A 15,486-nucleotide genomic window follows, 5' to 3' on the forward strand; every position below is an offset into this window, starting at 1 on the left:
ATCCACTCCAAATAGAAAATGGGACAGGAACCACCTCAAAAGTCATTAGTAATAGCAGCCAATAACAATCACAAGGCTTATGTTAACAACAACAAAAGAAAAAAGAAAACATTCAAAGGGTTTGATACAGAAGCCATCAACATAAAAAAATTAGAAAACAATGCAGAAACTTAAATTGCAAACAAACAATAAGTTATTTGGCACAAAAGGTGACTTAATGGAAAAAAAGAAAATAAACTCCAAACAATAGCAAATATTTACTTATCTCCTCTAGAACCCAAACAAAGAACACCACGTACAAATTAACCAAAAAAACTTCGAAGATATTTACTTATCTCCTCTAGAACCCAAACAAAGAACACCACGTACAAATTAACCAAAAAAACTTCGAAGATATTTACTTATCTCCTCTAGAACCCAAACAAAGAACACCACGTACAAATTAACCACAAAAAAATACCACGTAAACAAGTGCAGCACAGTGCAAGAACAACCAAAACATTCCCTTATGGTTTCATCTTCATATCCTACTTTTAGCTCAAGATACACATACATAACCTACTTTTAGCTCAAGAGAGACATACATAATTAATATTTGTTAATTTGCTCTATCCCTTATCTTGCTTTCCTGTCTCACAAGCTTCATCAATCATAAATCAAATACTTCTATTGTTATACTAATGACTTATTAACAACTTGATGTGTGTTGACAAAGCTCGCTCGCGCATTAAACAAGCCAAATAAAAATTATAAGTATCATGAACTGTGGATTTCACAAAACATTCTCTTTGATTTTTCCCTATATTGAAAAATTGTTTTCTGAGATAATGAAGTATTTTTAGAAAATCATCAGTATATGATTATGCATAGTAAAAATTAAGGATTTACGCACACAAAAAAATGGCATTGCAATCGGCATATCAAGTTTGAACTTTGATTCCCACAACAAACAAGGCTGACAATCATCAAAAGAGGTGTTTACACAAGACTTGACTAAACTGAATTATATTACAAGACATGATGCAAAATTAGTTTCTAATCAAATCAGAAGGATATTTCAGAAAAAATAGACATAACACAAGCCCACCATTATATGCATATGCCAGCAAATAACAAGGTAAAAAGAACGAACAAGGCTGACAATCATCAAAGGAGGTGTTTAGACAAGACCTGACTAAACTGAATTATTATAAGACTTGATGTGAAATTAGTTTCAAATCAAATCAGAAGGATATTTCAGAAAAAATAGACATGACACAAGCCCGCCATTATAAACATATACTAGCAAATAACGAGGCAAAAATATAAAACATCAAAAATAAATTGAGGTATCACCAATAATAACCATGAATAGTACATAGAAGTACATAGAAGCACATAGAAGCATAGACAACGATAACACGTTTCAAATTCAATGTATTGCACCTTGCACTTTGATCAAGAAGTTGGCAACAAAGCTAGTTTAGGAAGGAAAAAACTCCAAATAAAAAATTCCACAAAAATTCTACATAAATACTACATTAAAAAACTACTCCAAGTTATGTAAGCTTTAACTAGCACCTAGAGCAAATAGGATCATAACACATAGAAGCAGATGTAGTGAAGCAGCAACAAATTACAGCAGTCCATGTAACCAGGACCAAAAATTTCATTCTCTGCATGCACGAAATCAGCACAACCATTTAAAGCACTAGCGCCCAAGAAGCCATCACAAAGCTGAACGAAACACCTATTCAAAACTCAAACCAACAATTAACATTTGAAAAACAAATTGAACTGTCAAAAGTTATCACTATCACTTGAAAAATAAAGACACTCAACAAATACATATATGATTAATCGTTATTCAACGACATATTCAACAGCGAAAACTTGCAAGAAAACAGTTTTGCACATATATTAAACCCAATTTTTATTATACATCATCTTTAATAGCAAAAACTTGCAACAAAACAGTTTTTGAATAAATGTATTGAACCCAATTCAAACCCACCAAGGCACCAAAAGATTTAGCAAAAAAGTTAATGGGTAAGATGCAGGAGCCATTAAATAATAGGCTCTTGCATCTTACAAAAACCCACAACAAACTTCACTTGTTTAAAAACCCATCAACTTGCAAGTTTCAGCTAATAGTAAGACACCCACACACATGTAATGATTGATAGTAGCATAGACTACTCCCAAATCAATAATGCTTTCACTTGAAAAGGGAATACAAACTATTGAAAACTTTCAACAAATCATTAACTAATAAGTGAACCTAAATCTATTTCTCCATTGAAATCTGAATTCAAGTAAGAAACTACAACATTACAACCAAAACAATAGTGCCTACAAAACAAAAATTGAAAATCAAACACAAAAATTACCTCAATAATAAGGCTGGTACATTCCTCCTGGGGGAGGTCTCTGCACCGGCATAGGTTGTTGCGGGTAACCATATTGTGAACCATCAGGGTATCCACCAACAGCAGTCTGAGGCCCTCTTGGTCCGGGAACAGGGCCAGGTCCAGCTACAGGCCCACCATAATGAGGAACAGGCCCAGGTCCATATCCACCAGCTGCAGGAACCTGATTACCATAAGGTTGCTGCACATAGCTATTAGGAGGAGCACCATACTGCGGCGGCATCATGGTGGGATTAGGTGGATGATAATTAACATTAGAATTATCCACCGGAAAGCCCGATGGGTTTTGACCCACGGGCTTGGGCTTTTTGTTATCAACAGCAAACTTGCAAATCACTTGATGCCCATCAACGGTTTTCATAGACTCCGCAACCGAATTCTTCGCACCCTCTTCAGTTTTGTACACAAAGAAAGCAAAACCTCTTGTTTTACCACTTGCTTTATCAAACCCTAATGGACCCTCTTCAATTTCACCATACTTCGAAAATTCACTTAATAAACTCTCCGCTGAAACTTCAAACGGAACGTTTCCGACGAAAACCTTCCGAGATGAAACATCGCCGCCTGTGGAACCCGCCGCCGCAAGCTGTGTCACCGTCATTCTTCCATCGATTTTCTTGCTCGGCTCTTTTAGGGCTAAGACAGCGCCGTCGACATGTCGATACACAACAAAACCGTAACCCTTAGATCTTCCGGTGGCCTTATCGAATATCACAATCGCTTCATCTAGATCACCATAGGAAGAGAAAACGGTGCGGAGTGTTTCGGTGGTGGTTTCACCGGAGAGGCCACGGACGAAGAGTTTACGGCGGGTGGTATCACGGTCGGCGACAGAGCGTACGGCGTCGAGGATGTCAGGGTGTTGGAGTGAGGCGGATTGGAGAAGGTCGAGTAGTTGTTCTTGAGTGAAAGGTTGGAGAATCTTGCGGATGTCGTCTGAGGTGAGAGCGGGGGGTATGACGGCGGCGTCGATGGATGAGGGTGGAGAATTAGCGTCGCCGTTTTCTTCGGTTTTGCGTTTCTTGAATTCCATGGCGGTGGATCGTTGGGGGGATTTGGGAATTAGGGATTTGAAGCGAAAGAGATAAAGTTAACCTAGGTTTTAACAAGTGAGGCAGAACAATATCGATACTGTCACTAGTGTCACAAACATATATATATAATGATCCTTTAAAATAAATTGAAATCTATAACTCAAAAAAAAAAAAAAAAAATTGAAATCTAAATTGGAGAATGCCTTTTACCACGAATACTTTTACAACGAAAAACAAGAATAGTACTACCAACTGCCGTTTTTTCCGCCAAAAACATCTTTCTATGTTTTTTTTAATATTAAAATAGGTTTATTATGATTAAATTGCAAAGGTTCGTGAATCCCGTAGAAAAACAATTCGTTGTAAATAGCACAACTCATCTAAATTTATTTTGTTACAAAATAAATATCTAAAATGTATATACTAGTTTTTTTTTTCAACTAAATTTACTCATATTCTTTATTATTTACTAACGAAAAAACAGACACTCCAAGTTATAAACCACGTGTCTGTCTGTACATTTTTTTTATTAAGTTAACTTTTGAATTATTATTTTTTTAGGGATAATTTTTGAAAATTATGAACAACATTTTTTTATAAAATTTTGATTTGATTAAAACTAAAAATATAAATGTTTTGTTGTTTTATAACAAAGTAGACTAACCATAATTATCTATTATTTCAATGGCACTAACAATATGACAAAAAATATAATCAATTTTTTTTTAAATGACACCAACAACAATCTTTACTACATGAAAAGTTGTTTGAGGGTATAATTGGGATAATAAAAAAGTAAGTATAAATATATTCATCTAGTTTGTTATACTTATTAAATAATAAGGGAAAAAAAACAAAACATATAATATATATATATATATATATATATATATATATATATATATATATATTTGTTACATTTTTTAATATTTAAATTTATTTTTATCTATTTATTATATGTATTATCTGTAAAAATTGATAGCATTTTTTGGAAGAGAAAAAGTTGGCCCAAATTAGCTGAAAGGATTTATTTTCTTTATATATAATATAGATTTTCTTTGTGAAAGTAAAGGGCCAAGAGCAAAACAAGAAAAATAAAAATTACGCTGGAACAAAGAAATAACGTATTATATAAGATAGCATGAATTATAAAAAAAAAAAAATGTTTCTCAAGGTAAAAGTAGAGGGTTAAGAGTGAAACAAGAAAAATAAAAATTACTTGGAAAACAAACAAATATTGTATTAGACAAGATAGTTCGAATTATAAAAGAGAATCATTGAAGACACGTTTGATAAGGCTGAGAAACACTAATAAAATACTCCTTGTGCAGTTAACTGCCGAGGAATTCATAAACCAGCTGCAGTTAACTACCGAGAAAAACTTCGGTAGTTAACTGCCGAGGAAACTCCAAGCTTTATTTTTTTTTATTTTTATTTTTTACAAAAACCTTATATTTATTGACGTATTAAGGAAGATAACGCAAATTATAAAATGTTTGTTTCTCTAGAGGTTACATGGTTTTATGTTAACTCTTCAACTTTGTGGTATTCGGTCAGCATCGAGAGGAGTTTACAATATGCACAACAAAATCAAAAACTCTAATTCAATAGCGGTTTTGGAATCTCGTTTTAAGGCCCAAAAAAATCGTCCATGAGTGTAATAGTGCATAAATCGCGTGGCAACTACTAGCCTGCAAAACATAATCATCACAGTTCAATTCGATCAAATTAACTAGAGGACGAGTCCAACAAATGAATGGCACATTGTTGCAATAAGAAAGCTTCCATTAAAAAAATATATATGTTCCATGGCTTGATAAATTACGAACATGAATTGCAACCTAAACAAGAGAGTGATGTGTTTCTTTAAAATTCATACCAGTCCTATCAACTACAACTTATGAATAATAGCAACACAATATTTAGCTTCATCCCAGGCATCCTTTACACAACCTCATGAAACTTCATCTCAAATTCAACATTTAGCTTCCTTTGAGTTTACCAATCTCATTCTTGCTGGAAGTCGTCATTAAAATATCATCCACACATAGAAGTAGATGGGCAATGAATTTCTAACCGCTCTTCAATTTATAAACACAATTATCGTATCCATTTCACACGAATTTCGTCTTCATAGTAACCCTTCAAACAAAATACGCCATTGTCCTTGATTATATTTTTTAACACATATAAAGGTTTTTTAAAAAAAAATCACGTAGATTGTTGCATATTGATTGACTCTTTTAGATCTTCATATAAGAAAGTGGTGTTCACGTCCATTTCTTCCAACATGATTATATTGACTAACAATCATCATAATGTATTATTCACGTCCACATCTATAAGGAGAAAGCGATTCTATAATTCACTATCAACGAGTCCTTACGAGAGATAAAAAAATATTACAATAAACTAACCTTAAACATTTAACCTGAAACAAACTATAATTTCTTCCTTTTCTGTTTCTCTCAACCCTTAATAATTTTAACTCAAAGTTCTTGTAAAGAAACCTCATATCCTTTCCCTAATGATTCTTAATTACAGAAGGTATTTACAATGTGTTTCCCAACTCAAAAACTTCACCAAAAAGCTCTCAACATGAAAACCCCAACACAATTTCATGTTACCTATTTTTTGACTCGCTTAATTTGTTTATGAAATACCTTATTTATATAGGTAAAAGGGCATATTTGAGCTATTCTTCCGATCCTTCAACTGTGATTCAATCAAGCATAATTTGAATCTCAAGGTTGCCTGATTCGAATCTCATATGACATAATGCAACATGAACTTATTTTAAGCACAATGATTTGAATCAAATATTACTCTCATAACCATGATTTGAATCAAATAGTACTATCAAATATTAGGATTTATATATAATATTAGTTTGATTGAAATATCAAGTGGGGATGTAGCTCAAATGGTAGAGCGCTCGCTTTGCATGCGAGAGGTACAGGGTTCGATCCCCTGCATCTCCAAAATATAATATTTTTTTCACTTTAGTCAATTTTTTGAAATCATTGTTCTCTGTCACCTACCCTCCATGTGATATGAAGTCCACATATGGCACTAGTTTTTATAAATTTTCTATATATATACACACCAACTAGAACATATATCAGGTTAATATTCATTCTTTCACAGTTTTTGGACCACCAGAATAGGACCATATGGCTTTGAATGTCCATACATTGTTTTTGCTCTCTCTGTTTAGCATAGCTCTACTTGTATCCATGCACCCAGCAACAGCACAAAAGTCAAATAATTGTAATTTGTTCTTTGGAAGCTGGGTGATTGACTCTTCATATCCTCTCTATGATTCTTCAAGCTGTCCTTTCGTTGAAGCTCAGTTTGATTGCCAACAATTTGGAAGACCTGATAATCAGTATCTTAAATACTCTTGGAAGCCTGATTCATGTGATTTACCAAGGTATTTTTAGTTTGTATAAATGTTCATGTTCATATATATATGTGACAATTATCATTTTGTAATATAATTAGTGTACTTAATATCTTCTCATAATGTATTAGTACAAATGTAATGAGTAATTATTTTTGTGGTGTAGCAGGTTCAATGGAGAGGATTTCTTGAATAGGTGGAAGGATAAGAAGATAATGTTTGTGGGTGATTCATTGAGTCTAAACATGTGGGAATCATTGTCTTGTATGATTCATGCGTCGGTTCCGAATGTCACTACAAGCTTTTCTAGGAAAGAACCAATGTCTACTGTCTTCTTCCGGGTAATAGTTACGTTGTTCTTGTTTACTGTCTTAGACTCACACACATATAATATTACCATTTGTGTCATCATTTTGTTTGTTTCTTTTGCGGGTTCTTTCCCTTTGCTACTAAAAGTAGTGTTATTAAAAGTTGTTATATTCTGTTACATGTAAAACTTGTTACATCTAAAAACCATATTATACATGTCAAACCAACCTCTATATATATATATATATATATATATATAGTTAAAATATAATATTATATATAATAATACTGTATTAAGGTGGGATCTAGATTGTCTTTAAAAAAGTGTGAAAAAGTTACACACAAATAATAAAACGAAATAAAGCCTTAACACTAAAATCTAGATATTTACTGTCTTAGCCTTTTTAAAATCCTTTTTTATAAATCTTAACACAAAATATGGTTTTAATAGATTGAGCAATAATTTTAAGAAGGTCAAACTAAATTTAAAAAAATAAAATCTTTAATATGTAATAGATTAGACTCATACTTCAATTTTTTCAAATAAATCTAAAACTAACCTATTTAAGCAAAGTTTGATTGGACTCGACCTATTATCATCCTCAAGCAAGAGGATTTCAACCTATGATTGCAACAATTTACAAGTTGGAAGCTCTCTATTCTCTAATTTTATTTTTATTCTTTATTTTTGTGTAATCAAATCAATCATGGGTATGCTTTTGTTATTATTTACTATATCATTATATATAGACAACTCTAAAGTTAACTATTTAATAACTAGTTTTTGTCGAATCTTTTCTTGAACAAATTTACTTTAGCAATTTATATTTTTTCAAAATTAAATTTGCATTGACATTATATAGGGGACTCAAAAACTAACTACTTATTTCAGCTGAACATTTTTATGTTATGAATTTGCTCGTAAAACATATTTTTTTTTTTATCTTCAAATTCTTATTTTAAAAATTTAAAACATATCAACTAATCGTTAATTTATTATAACAGATGAGTTAATTCGTCTCTTGCATGAAAATATGAGACTACTTTATGTTGATTTTTTTTATGAGAAATTAGATTGAGCCGCAAGAAAATTACGAAGAAATAAATTAAATTTTCACTCTTATTTTTATCCTTAGGGTGGTTAACAGAGAGCTACTGTATATCCATATCCGTGGATATCCGACCATTTCTATCCCTAATATAATAATATCAATGATATTATTATTATTATTTGAAATTTAATAAATCTAAACCACCCAAAATGAAACTGTGGTAGTGATACTTGGTGACATTGCGCAGAACTATGGAGTAACCATACAACTATACCGTACACCATATTTGGTGGATATAATTCAAGAAGATGTTGGTAGAGTGCTTACCCTGGACTCTATAAAAGCTGGTAAAGCATGGGTAGACATGGACATGTTGATCTTCAACTCCTGGCATTGGTGGATCCACACTGGAGATTTACGAGGGTATGTTTTACGGTAGTAATACAATTTTATTAAAATTATAAATTGTAAATTTTAACAAAATAGGTTAATTAAGTTTTTAGTCCCTATAATTAACCCTAACAAAATTAATGTGACACATTATGATTTTGTCAAACTTACCTTGATCTGAACATGCTTTACATGTAACAGGTGGGATTTTATCAGGGATGGTTCTAATCTAGTGAGGGACATGGACCGTTTGGATGCATTTTATAAGGGATTGACCACTTGGGCTGGTTGGGTTGATGCAAACGTTGACCCTACTAAAACTAAACTCTTCTTTCAAGGAATTTCCCCTACTCATAACAAGTAAGTAACTCCTATATATGCTCATTTACACACACAAATACGTACTTTTAATTAGAGTGAAGAGCTAGTTTTCTTCGTAGTCGTTTATCATTTACATGAGATTCAAAATATTATTTTAATGATTTTCCTTTCTCCTTTAATCCAGAGGACAAGATTGGAATGAACCGAAGAAGACATGTAGCGGGGAAGTTGAACCGTTACCCGGAACAACATATCCTGCCCCTCTACCTCCTGCAAATGATGTTGTGAACAAAGTGTTAAAGAACATGAAGAAGCAGGTTTATCTACTTGACATAACACTTCTGTCACAACTAAGAAAAGATGCACATCCTTCTATCTATACTAAGGATCCAACTGGCATTGATTGTAGTCATTGGTGCCTACCAGGACTGCCTGATACTTGGAACATACTCCTAAATGCAGCTCTAATCATTTGAAATTAGAGTATTGTGATTTGTGAGTAAATGAATGCTAACTAAAGGAAGGGGGTGTTGAATTCAATTGTAATTTGTAATAAATGGCATTCTTGATTTAATAGATCACAAAAAGAAAATGCTAATGCATAGTAAATTTAATTACTATATATTGGCAATGTATTTTTCGTAAATGATTTTAAGAAGCAAAATTACTAAAAAATTGAGTTATTTTTAAATTTGAAAAAAAAAAATACAACATTTAATAGTGTGATTAATGTTGGTCAAGTATTTTGCATATATGCATGCTCTTTAAGTTTATAAGGTTTCAGATAAGTTCTTTAAATTTCGAATTTGTTTCGGATATGTTCTTTCTGTCAACCTCCGTTAAGGCAAAGTTGTTTTGTCCGTTAAGCCAAAGTTGATATGTCCGTTAAGTAGGTAAGATGGTTCTCTCTGACACTTGGCATCAATTTTTTCCCCAATCAGATCAACTTTGGCTTAACGGACAGATCAACTTTGACTTAACGAAGGTTGATAGAAAGGACATATCTCAAACAAACTCGAAACTTAAAGGACTTATCTGAAACCTTAAAAACTTAAAGGACCTATTCGAAACAAACTCGAAATTTAAAGGATCTATCTGAAACGACTGTGGCTACGGTACGAGACCATTATAGGTCTCTCACCCGTGCAATACCTCTTAATTTTTTTTTTTTTGTTGCAAGTTGTTTAGGTCCATTGAATTTACTTTTTATAAGAAAACGGCAGGGATGGATCTAAAAGGTCCCACAAGTTGACATGTTAAAATTTGTATTGTTGTTAAACATTATGGAATTTATAGTTTCATTTAAAAAGAGTGATTTAGTCAATGAATCAAAAATACTACTGTTGAAAAACATAGTGAAATTATGGCCTTTGGATGTTGTGGAAAGCCTTTGAAACAGATGGATTTACACCGTATATAATGAAAAAAATTACAAGACTGGATTTTAAAATCGTTATTAATAATTGTCCTTATGTTTGCCAGCGAAATGACAGACACTTACGTGTCCGTATTTTTTCTATTTTTATTGCGCTAACACATGTAAATTATGAATGATATTTTATATGAAATTTTGATTTTGATTAAAACTATGAGTACAAATATACCGAATTTATTAACAAGGAAAGCCGGTTGGTGTATTTATTAACAAGGGCTAGTAATATTTTCTAAAAAAAAAAGGTTAATTAAGTTTTTAGTCCCTATAAATATACCGAATTTTGTTTTTAGTCCTCATAAAAAAAACTGACAGATTTTTGTCCCTATAAAATTTTCAGCACGTAGTTTTAGTCCCTGTTAAATTAAAATTTGTTTAATTATGCTTAAAATTTTAAATTTTTTAATGGTTTTTTACAATCTTCTTTAAAACATTATAAAACGTTCCTCCGCAATAAGTTAGCTCAAAATTTTATTTTTAGGTCCAAATTTTCATTACTTTTATCTTGAATTTTTGGCGTTTAAAAAAAATTATATTTAATTCATTACATGTTAAAAAAATCTAATTTTTTATAAAAGAGATTATTATAATGTTCTTAACATGTCTGTTAAAAATCATTTAAAAATATAAAAGTTTAAGTATAATTAAACAAATTTTAATTTAACAGGGACTAACACATACTTTTAGTCCCTGTAAAATTAAAAATTGCTTAATTGTGCTTAAACTTTTAAATTTTTAACGTACTTATTTAGAACATTATACAAAATTCCTTCGAAAAAAGTAGTTCAAAATTTTATTATTAGGTCCAAATTTTCATTAATATAATATTGAAATTTTGGCTTTTAGAAAAATTCATATTTAATTCATTACATGTTAAAAAAACTAACAAATTTTATAAAATAGTGTCTTACGATGTTATGAACATGTCTGTAAAAAATCGTTCAAAACCTATAAAATATTGATGCATCAATATTTTCTCCAAAGTCGGGTTTCCATAACTAAAGTGGTTTGATAAACATTATCTAAGAATACAGGTGGGAATATTGATGCATCATATGAATTAGGCCAACATGTTTAAAAGCCTATTTCATATGAACATCTTTAAATAAGCAATGTAATCTAAGTTTAAATAGACTAGCGAACTAATATATCAATTAGATTAAACTCTCTTTTGATAATCAACATGAGTTTTTAGGAAATTTGACTATATATTGTATCATATTTCAATTTTAGTTTATAATAATACATTTAGGGTCCGTTTGATAGTCATGATAGAATGGAGGCAGGATATGATATAAAGCTGGTTAGAGATAGGATATGATAAAGACATGATAAGCATTATTCATATTAACAAACATGAAACCGTACTTTTGGGCATTATGCTATAATTCTTGTCGACATTGATTTTTCTAAGAGAGCTTATGATGAAATACTTGTCAAAAGAGAGGGCTTCACATTCAAAGTTGAGGTGCAATATGAGAGGAGACCTTTATTTTATCATCATTGTTACTCTATTGGACACAACGCCTCCTCATGTCGTTGGTTACATCCGCAACCACCGAAAGACAAGAATGATCATGGGAAACAGATTGTTGTTGCCGAGGCAGCCCCTATTCTTTCTACTCGGCAAAACAAAAGCAGCAATGATGTGGGTGCTTCGACGTCGGCCAATGGTAACAATGGTACATGGGTTCCAATACTGGTTGTTTCGACTGTTACTACCACTCAGAGGGTACCAGTGTCCACAACTACTACATCTGCACCTACATCATCGATCTCAACTTCACTGGCATTACCGACTTCATTTTCTACCCCTACATCGACTATTAGTTCACAGTTGGGGCCGATTGTTTCATCTACTATGCAATTTGATAGGTCTAATAATTTCAGCATCCCATTACACAATGTGTTTGATATAATCACTCCTAGAGAGTTGCCACTAAATATGCCAGTGCTAGAGCTTGTTTCCCCTGTAGCGCACGATGACGTGCAATCTGTAGAAGTGAGGAAGTTGCACAAGGGAGGTGTTAGAGAACCCACGGTTGATGATGTTTCTGAACCACTTCAGGATGGTGTGGAACATGATCATGTGAGCCCACAGGAGCTAGGGGAGAGCCCCAAGGGTGCTCGTGAAAGTGTTCCAAAACCATCCCATGTTGAGCATGTTGACATGCACGAAGTGTCTGAGGAAGTTTTGATGGACACAAATGTTGAACATATAGAGGTGCTTGTTGGATCAAATCTCATGAAATCTCCTTTGTTTGCGACATCAACCATTGTTGATGGTGGTTTTCCAACAACTAATGAACAAGAGGTGGTTAGTATGCAACGACAAGAGGGTCACCCTAGAAAAAATATCCAGCATGGTCTAGATTTGTGGGAGCGAGTCTGAGAGTATGATGCAAGATCAGTAGCTGAAAAACAACTGACAACTTCATGCCTGTTCTTACAAGAGGTCAGAAATAGAAGCTTAAGGTTCAACATGTCCTTTCAAAGCAGCCTACAAAGTTCTGTGCACGGGGTGACAATCAATCCACTAACCACTGAATGTCCTCTATTGGAATGTTAGAGGTACGATAACTCTGACACTAGCTGCTTTGAGGTTTGATTTCTTTCGGGATAGATGTGGTCTCCTTAATTACAGACACCCTTGATTTTTTCGATGGTCTCTATTGTTTTTGCTGTTTTATTTTCTGTTTTTTGGAGGGTTTTGGTCTAGTCCCCCCTCCTTTTGTAATTATTTTTCCCCTTTTTTAATAAAATTTTTCGAGTTTGGCAGCGTAGAATGAAGGTCTCCCGGGGTGCCAACCTAGTTGGGATGTCGATGATGCCTCTTGATGCCTGTCCACTCTCCTGGTTTATCAAAAAAAATAAAATTTAACAAACAAGATATCATTATAATTAAATGAAAAAATTGCTGTCATAATTAATTAAAGGGTTAGTTATGTTTAAGGTCCCTACAAATAAGCGAGCTTTCAACATTGTTCCCTATTAAAATTTTATTAAATTTTTCATCCCCAATGTTTTTTTTTTTCGTTTGTAAGTTTGGTCCTTGCCGTCAAACTGTGCTGACTAGGCTAACGGAATGCTAACCCAGACATACGACATGGACATTTCAAGTGACATGGCTGCCATGTGGTAAATGACATCATATGTTTTTTGTCCCTATTAAATTTAGTCCTTACTTAATTTTAACAGTGCTTTTAGTCCATATAAAAAAATTATGCACTTAATTTTAGTCCCTACTAAATCTAAATTTGTTTAATTATGCTTAAACTTTTAAGATTTTGAACAATTTTTTGCATAAAATTTTCCCATAATTTTTGTCAAAGCCTATCACTCTCATTCATTCCTTTTTATTCTTCCACATCAATAAAATATTTCACCCTACAAATATTTCCGGTCATTCCCTAAATTTGCCGAAAAAAACCAGATTTGTGTTGCTGTTTCTCTTTGTTCCTACTTCGCTCTCTTCAATCTTCTTCGCTCCCACTCTCTGTTTCGTGATCCGAACCTTGAAAATCGATTGGTTCTGCTTCTCTCTTGAAAAGGTTGCTGTTGGATATTTCAATGGTGAAGATTATTGAGTTTTTGTGTGTTGAAGTTGACGTGTGATTAAGTTGTTGAAATTGATGTCTTGGATGAATTTGCAAGCAAAGGTTAGAAGAGCGTCGCCTGGTGAAAAAAGTAGGAGGAGAGAGTTTGGATTTTTCACCACCTCGTTCACGTTGGCGACGCTCTCTTAAAAACTCTTAAATTTTTCATTGATTTTTTTTATACAAGTTTAGAACATTACAAGAGGTTCGTTTACTAAAATTTAGAATTATTTAGCATGAAATAAATTAAATATGAATTTTTTTAAAAGACAAAAGTTTAAATAAAAGTAACAAAAATCTGGACGCAGAAATAAAATTTTGAGATAATTTTTTGGAGATGAACTTTTCGTAATGTTCTTGACACTTGTGCAAAAAATTGTTCAAAATCTTAAAAGTTTAAGCATAATTAAACAAATTTAGATTTAGTAGGGACTAAAATTGAGTGCATAATTTTTTTATATGGACTAAAAGCACTTTTAAAATTAAGTACGGACTAAACTTAAAAGGTTCCAATTTTATAGGGACAAAAAACATATGATGTCATTTACCAAATGGCAGCCATGTCACTTGAAATGTCCATGTGGCATGTCGCCATGTGGCATGTCTGGATCAACATTCCGTTAGCCTAGTCAGCACAGTTTGACGGCAAGGACCAAACTTACAAACGGAAAAAAACGTTGGGGATGAAAAATTTAATAAAATTTTAATAGGGACCAATGTTGGAAGCTCGCTTATTTGTAGGGACCTTAAACATAATTAACCCTTAATTAAATATTGTAAAAATGGAATGTTATTAATGAAAATACATGTTATCATTATTTTAAAAATGACAATATTTTAAAAATGGCAGAATATCAAGATAATAAATAAGAAATGATTTTCTAATCCCATCAGGATAATTTCTAACCCAGCTTATACTCAGGATAGAAATTACAAAGGAAAGTCAGGATATGATAGAAAAATGGTTTATTTTATCCTATCCATTTGGTGCATCAAACATGAGATTTAAGCAGGATATAATTAATGTATCATATCATGTTATTATCCCTTTGTAATTTCTATCTTGAGTATAAGATGAGTTAGAAATTATCCGGACGAGATTAGAAGATCATTTCTTATTTATTATCTTGATATTCTGCCATTTTTAAAATATTGTCATTTTAAAATAATGATAGCATGTATTTTCCATTATAATTAATAACATGCCATTTTTACAATATTTAATTAATATGAGATCAATTTTTTCATTTAATTATAATGATATCCTATTTGTTATCATGTGCGCATCAAACATATGACATGATTAATGTTTATCATCTCCTTATCATATCTTATCTCTATTCAGCTTTATATCATATCCTGACCATTGAACAAACCCTTAAATATGCAAAAAAGTTATTGTATGCTAATAAGCTTAAATTACTTAAAAAGTTAACAAATTTTTATTTTAATTCAAAGTACAAAATATAATATAATAATAAATAATATTATTTATATTTACTTAAATAAACCGGTCTAATAGGCCTAAGAGCTTTTTAAAT

At 32.1% G+C, this 15,486-nt stretch overlaps 2 protein-coding genes and 1 non-coding gene across 3 annotated transcripts; 2 read left to right on the forward strand and 1 right to left on the reverse strand.

The window, feature by feature from the left end:
* Positions 1-1,303: 1,303 nt before the first annotated feature.
* On the reverse strand, positions 1,304-3,547 carry LOC11444562 (UBP1-associated protein 2C). Its single transcript, XM_003608090.4, has 2 exons — positions 2,370-3,547; positions 1,304-1,729 (listed from the first exon to the last, which is right to left on the reverse strand). Exon 1 carries the CDS (start codon positions 3,439-3,441, stop codon positions 2,371-2,373), a length of 1,071 nt encoding a protein of 356 aa, XP_003608138.2. The 5' UTR covers positions 3,442-3,547; the 3' UTR covers positions 1,304-1,729; position 2,370.
* Positions 3,548-6,350: 2,803 nt separating this feature from the next.
* On the forward strand, positions 6,351-6,423 carry TRNAA-UGC (transfer RNA alanine (anticodon UGC)). Its single transcript has one exon. It is a non-coding gene; the product is annotated as a tRNA-Ala (tRNA).
* A 28-nt stretch (positions 6,424-6,451) lies between these two features.
* LOC11444564 (protein trichome birefringence-like 38) lies at positions 6,452-9,531 on the forward strand. Its single transcript, XM_003608092.4, has 5 exons — positions 6,452-6,875; positions 7,015-7,186; positions 8,454-8,629; positions 8,798-8,956; positions 9,102-9,531. Exons 1-5 carry the CDS (start codon positions 6,616-6,618, stop codon positions 9,391-9,393), a joined length of 1,059 nt encoding a protein of 352 aa, XP_003608140.2. The 5' UTR covers positions 6,452-6,615; the 3' UTR covers positions 9,394-9,531.
* The last annotated feature ends 5,955 nt before the right edge of the window (positions 9,532-15,486 follow it).

The sequence above is a fragment of the Medicago truncatula genome, chromosome 4 (assembly GCF_003473485.1).
Source record: "Medicago truncatula cultivar Jemalong A17 chromosome 4, MtrunA17r5.0-ANR, whole genome shotgun sequence".
In the NCBI taxonomy this organism is placed as follows: Eukaryota; Viridiplantae; Streptophyta; class Magnoliopsida; order Fabales; family Fabaceae; genus Medicago; species Medicago truncatula.

What these genes read in the sequence shown, in the direction of transcription:
- LOC11444564 (XM_003608092.4), top strand. Translation starts at nt 6,616, where the DNA reads ATGGCTTTGAATGTCCATACATTGTTTTTGCTCTCTCTGTTTAGCATA. An exon ending in GATTCATGTGATTTACCAAG is followed by an intron (nt 6,876 to 7,014) that starts GTATTTTTAGTT and finishes GTGGTGTAGCAG; the next exon opens with GTTCAATGGAGAGGATTTCT. An exon ending in CACACTGGAGATTTACGAGG is followed by an intron (nt 8,630 to 8,797) that starts GTATGTTTTACG and finishes TACATGTAACAG; the next exon opens with GTGGGATTTTATCAGGGATG.
- LOC11444562 (XM_003608090.4), bottom strand. Translation starts at nt 3,441, where the DNA reads ATGGAATTCAAGAAACGCAAAACCGAAGAAAACGGCGACGCTAATTCT.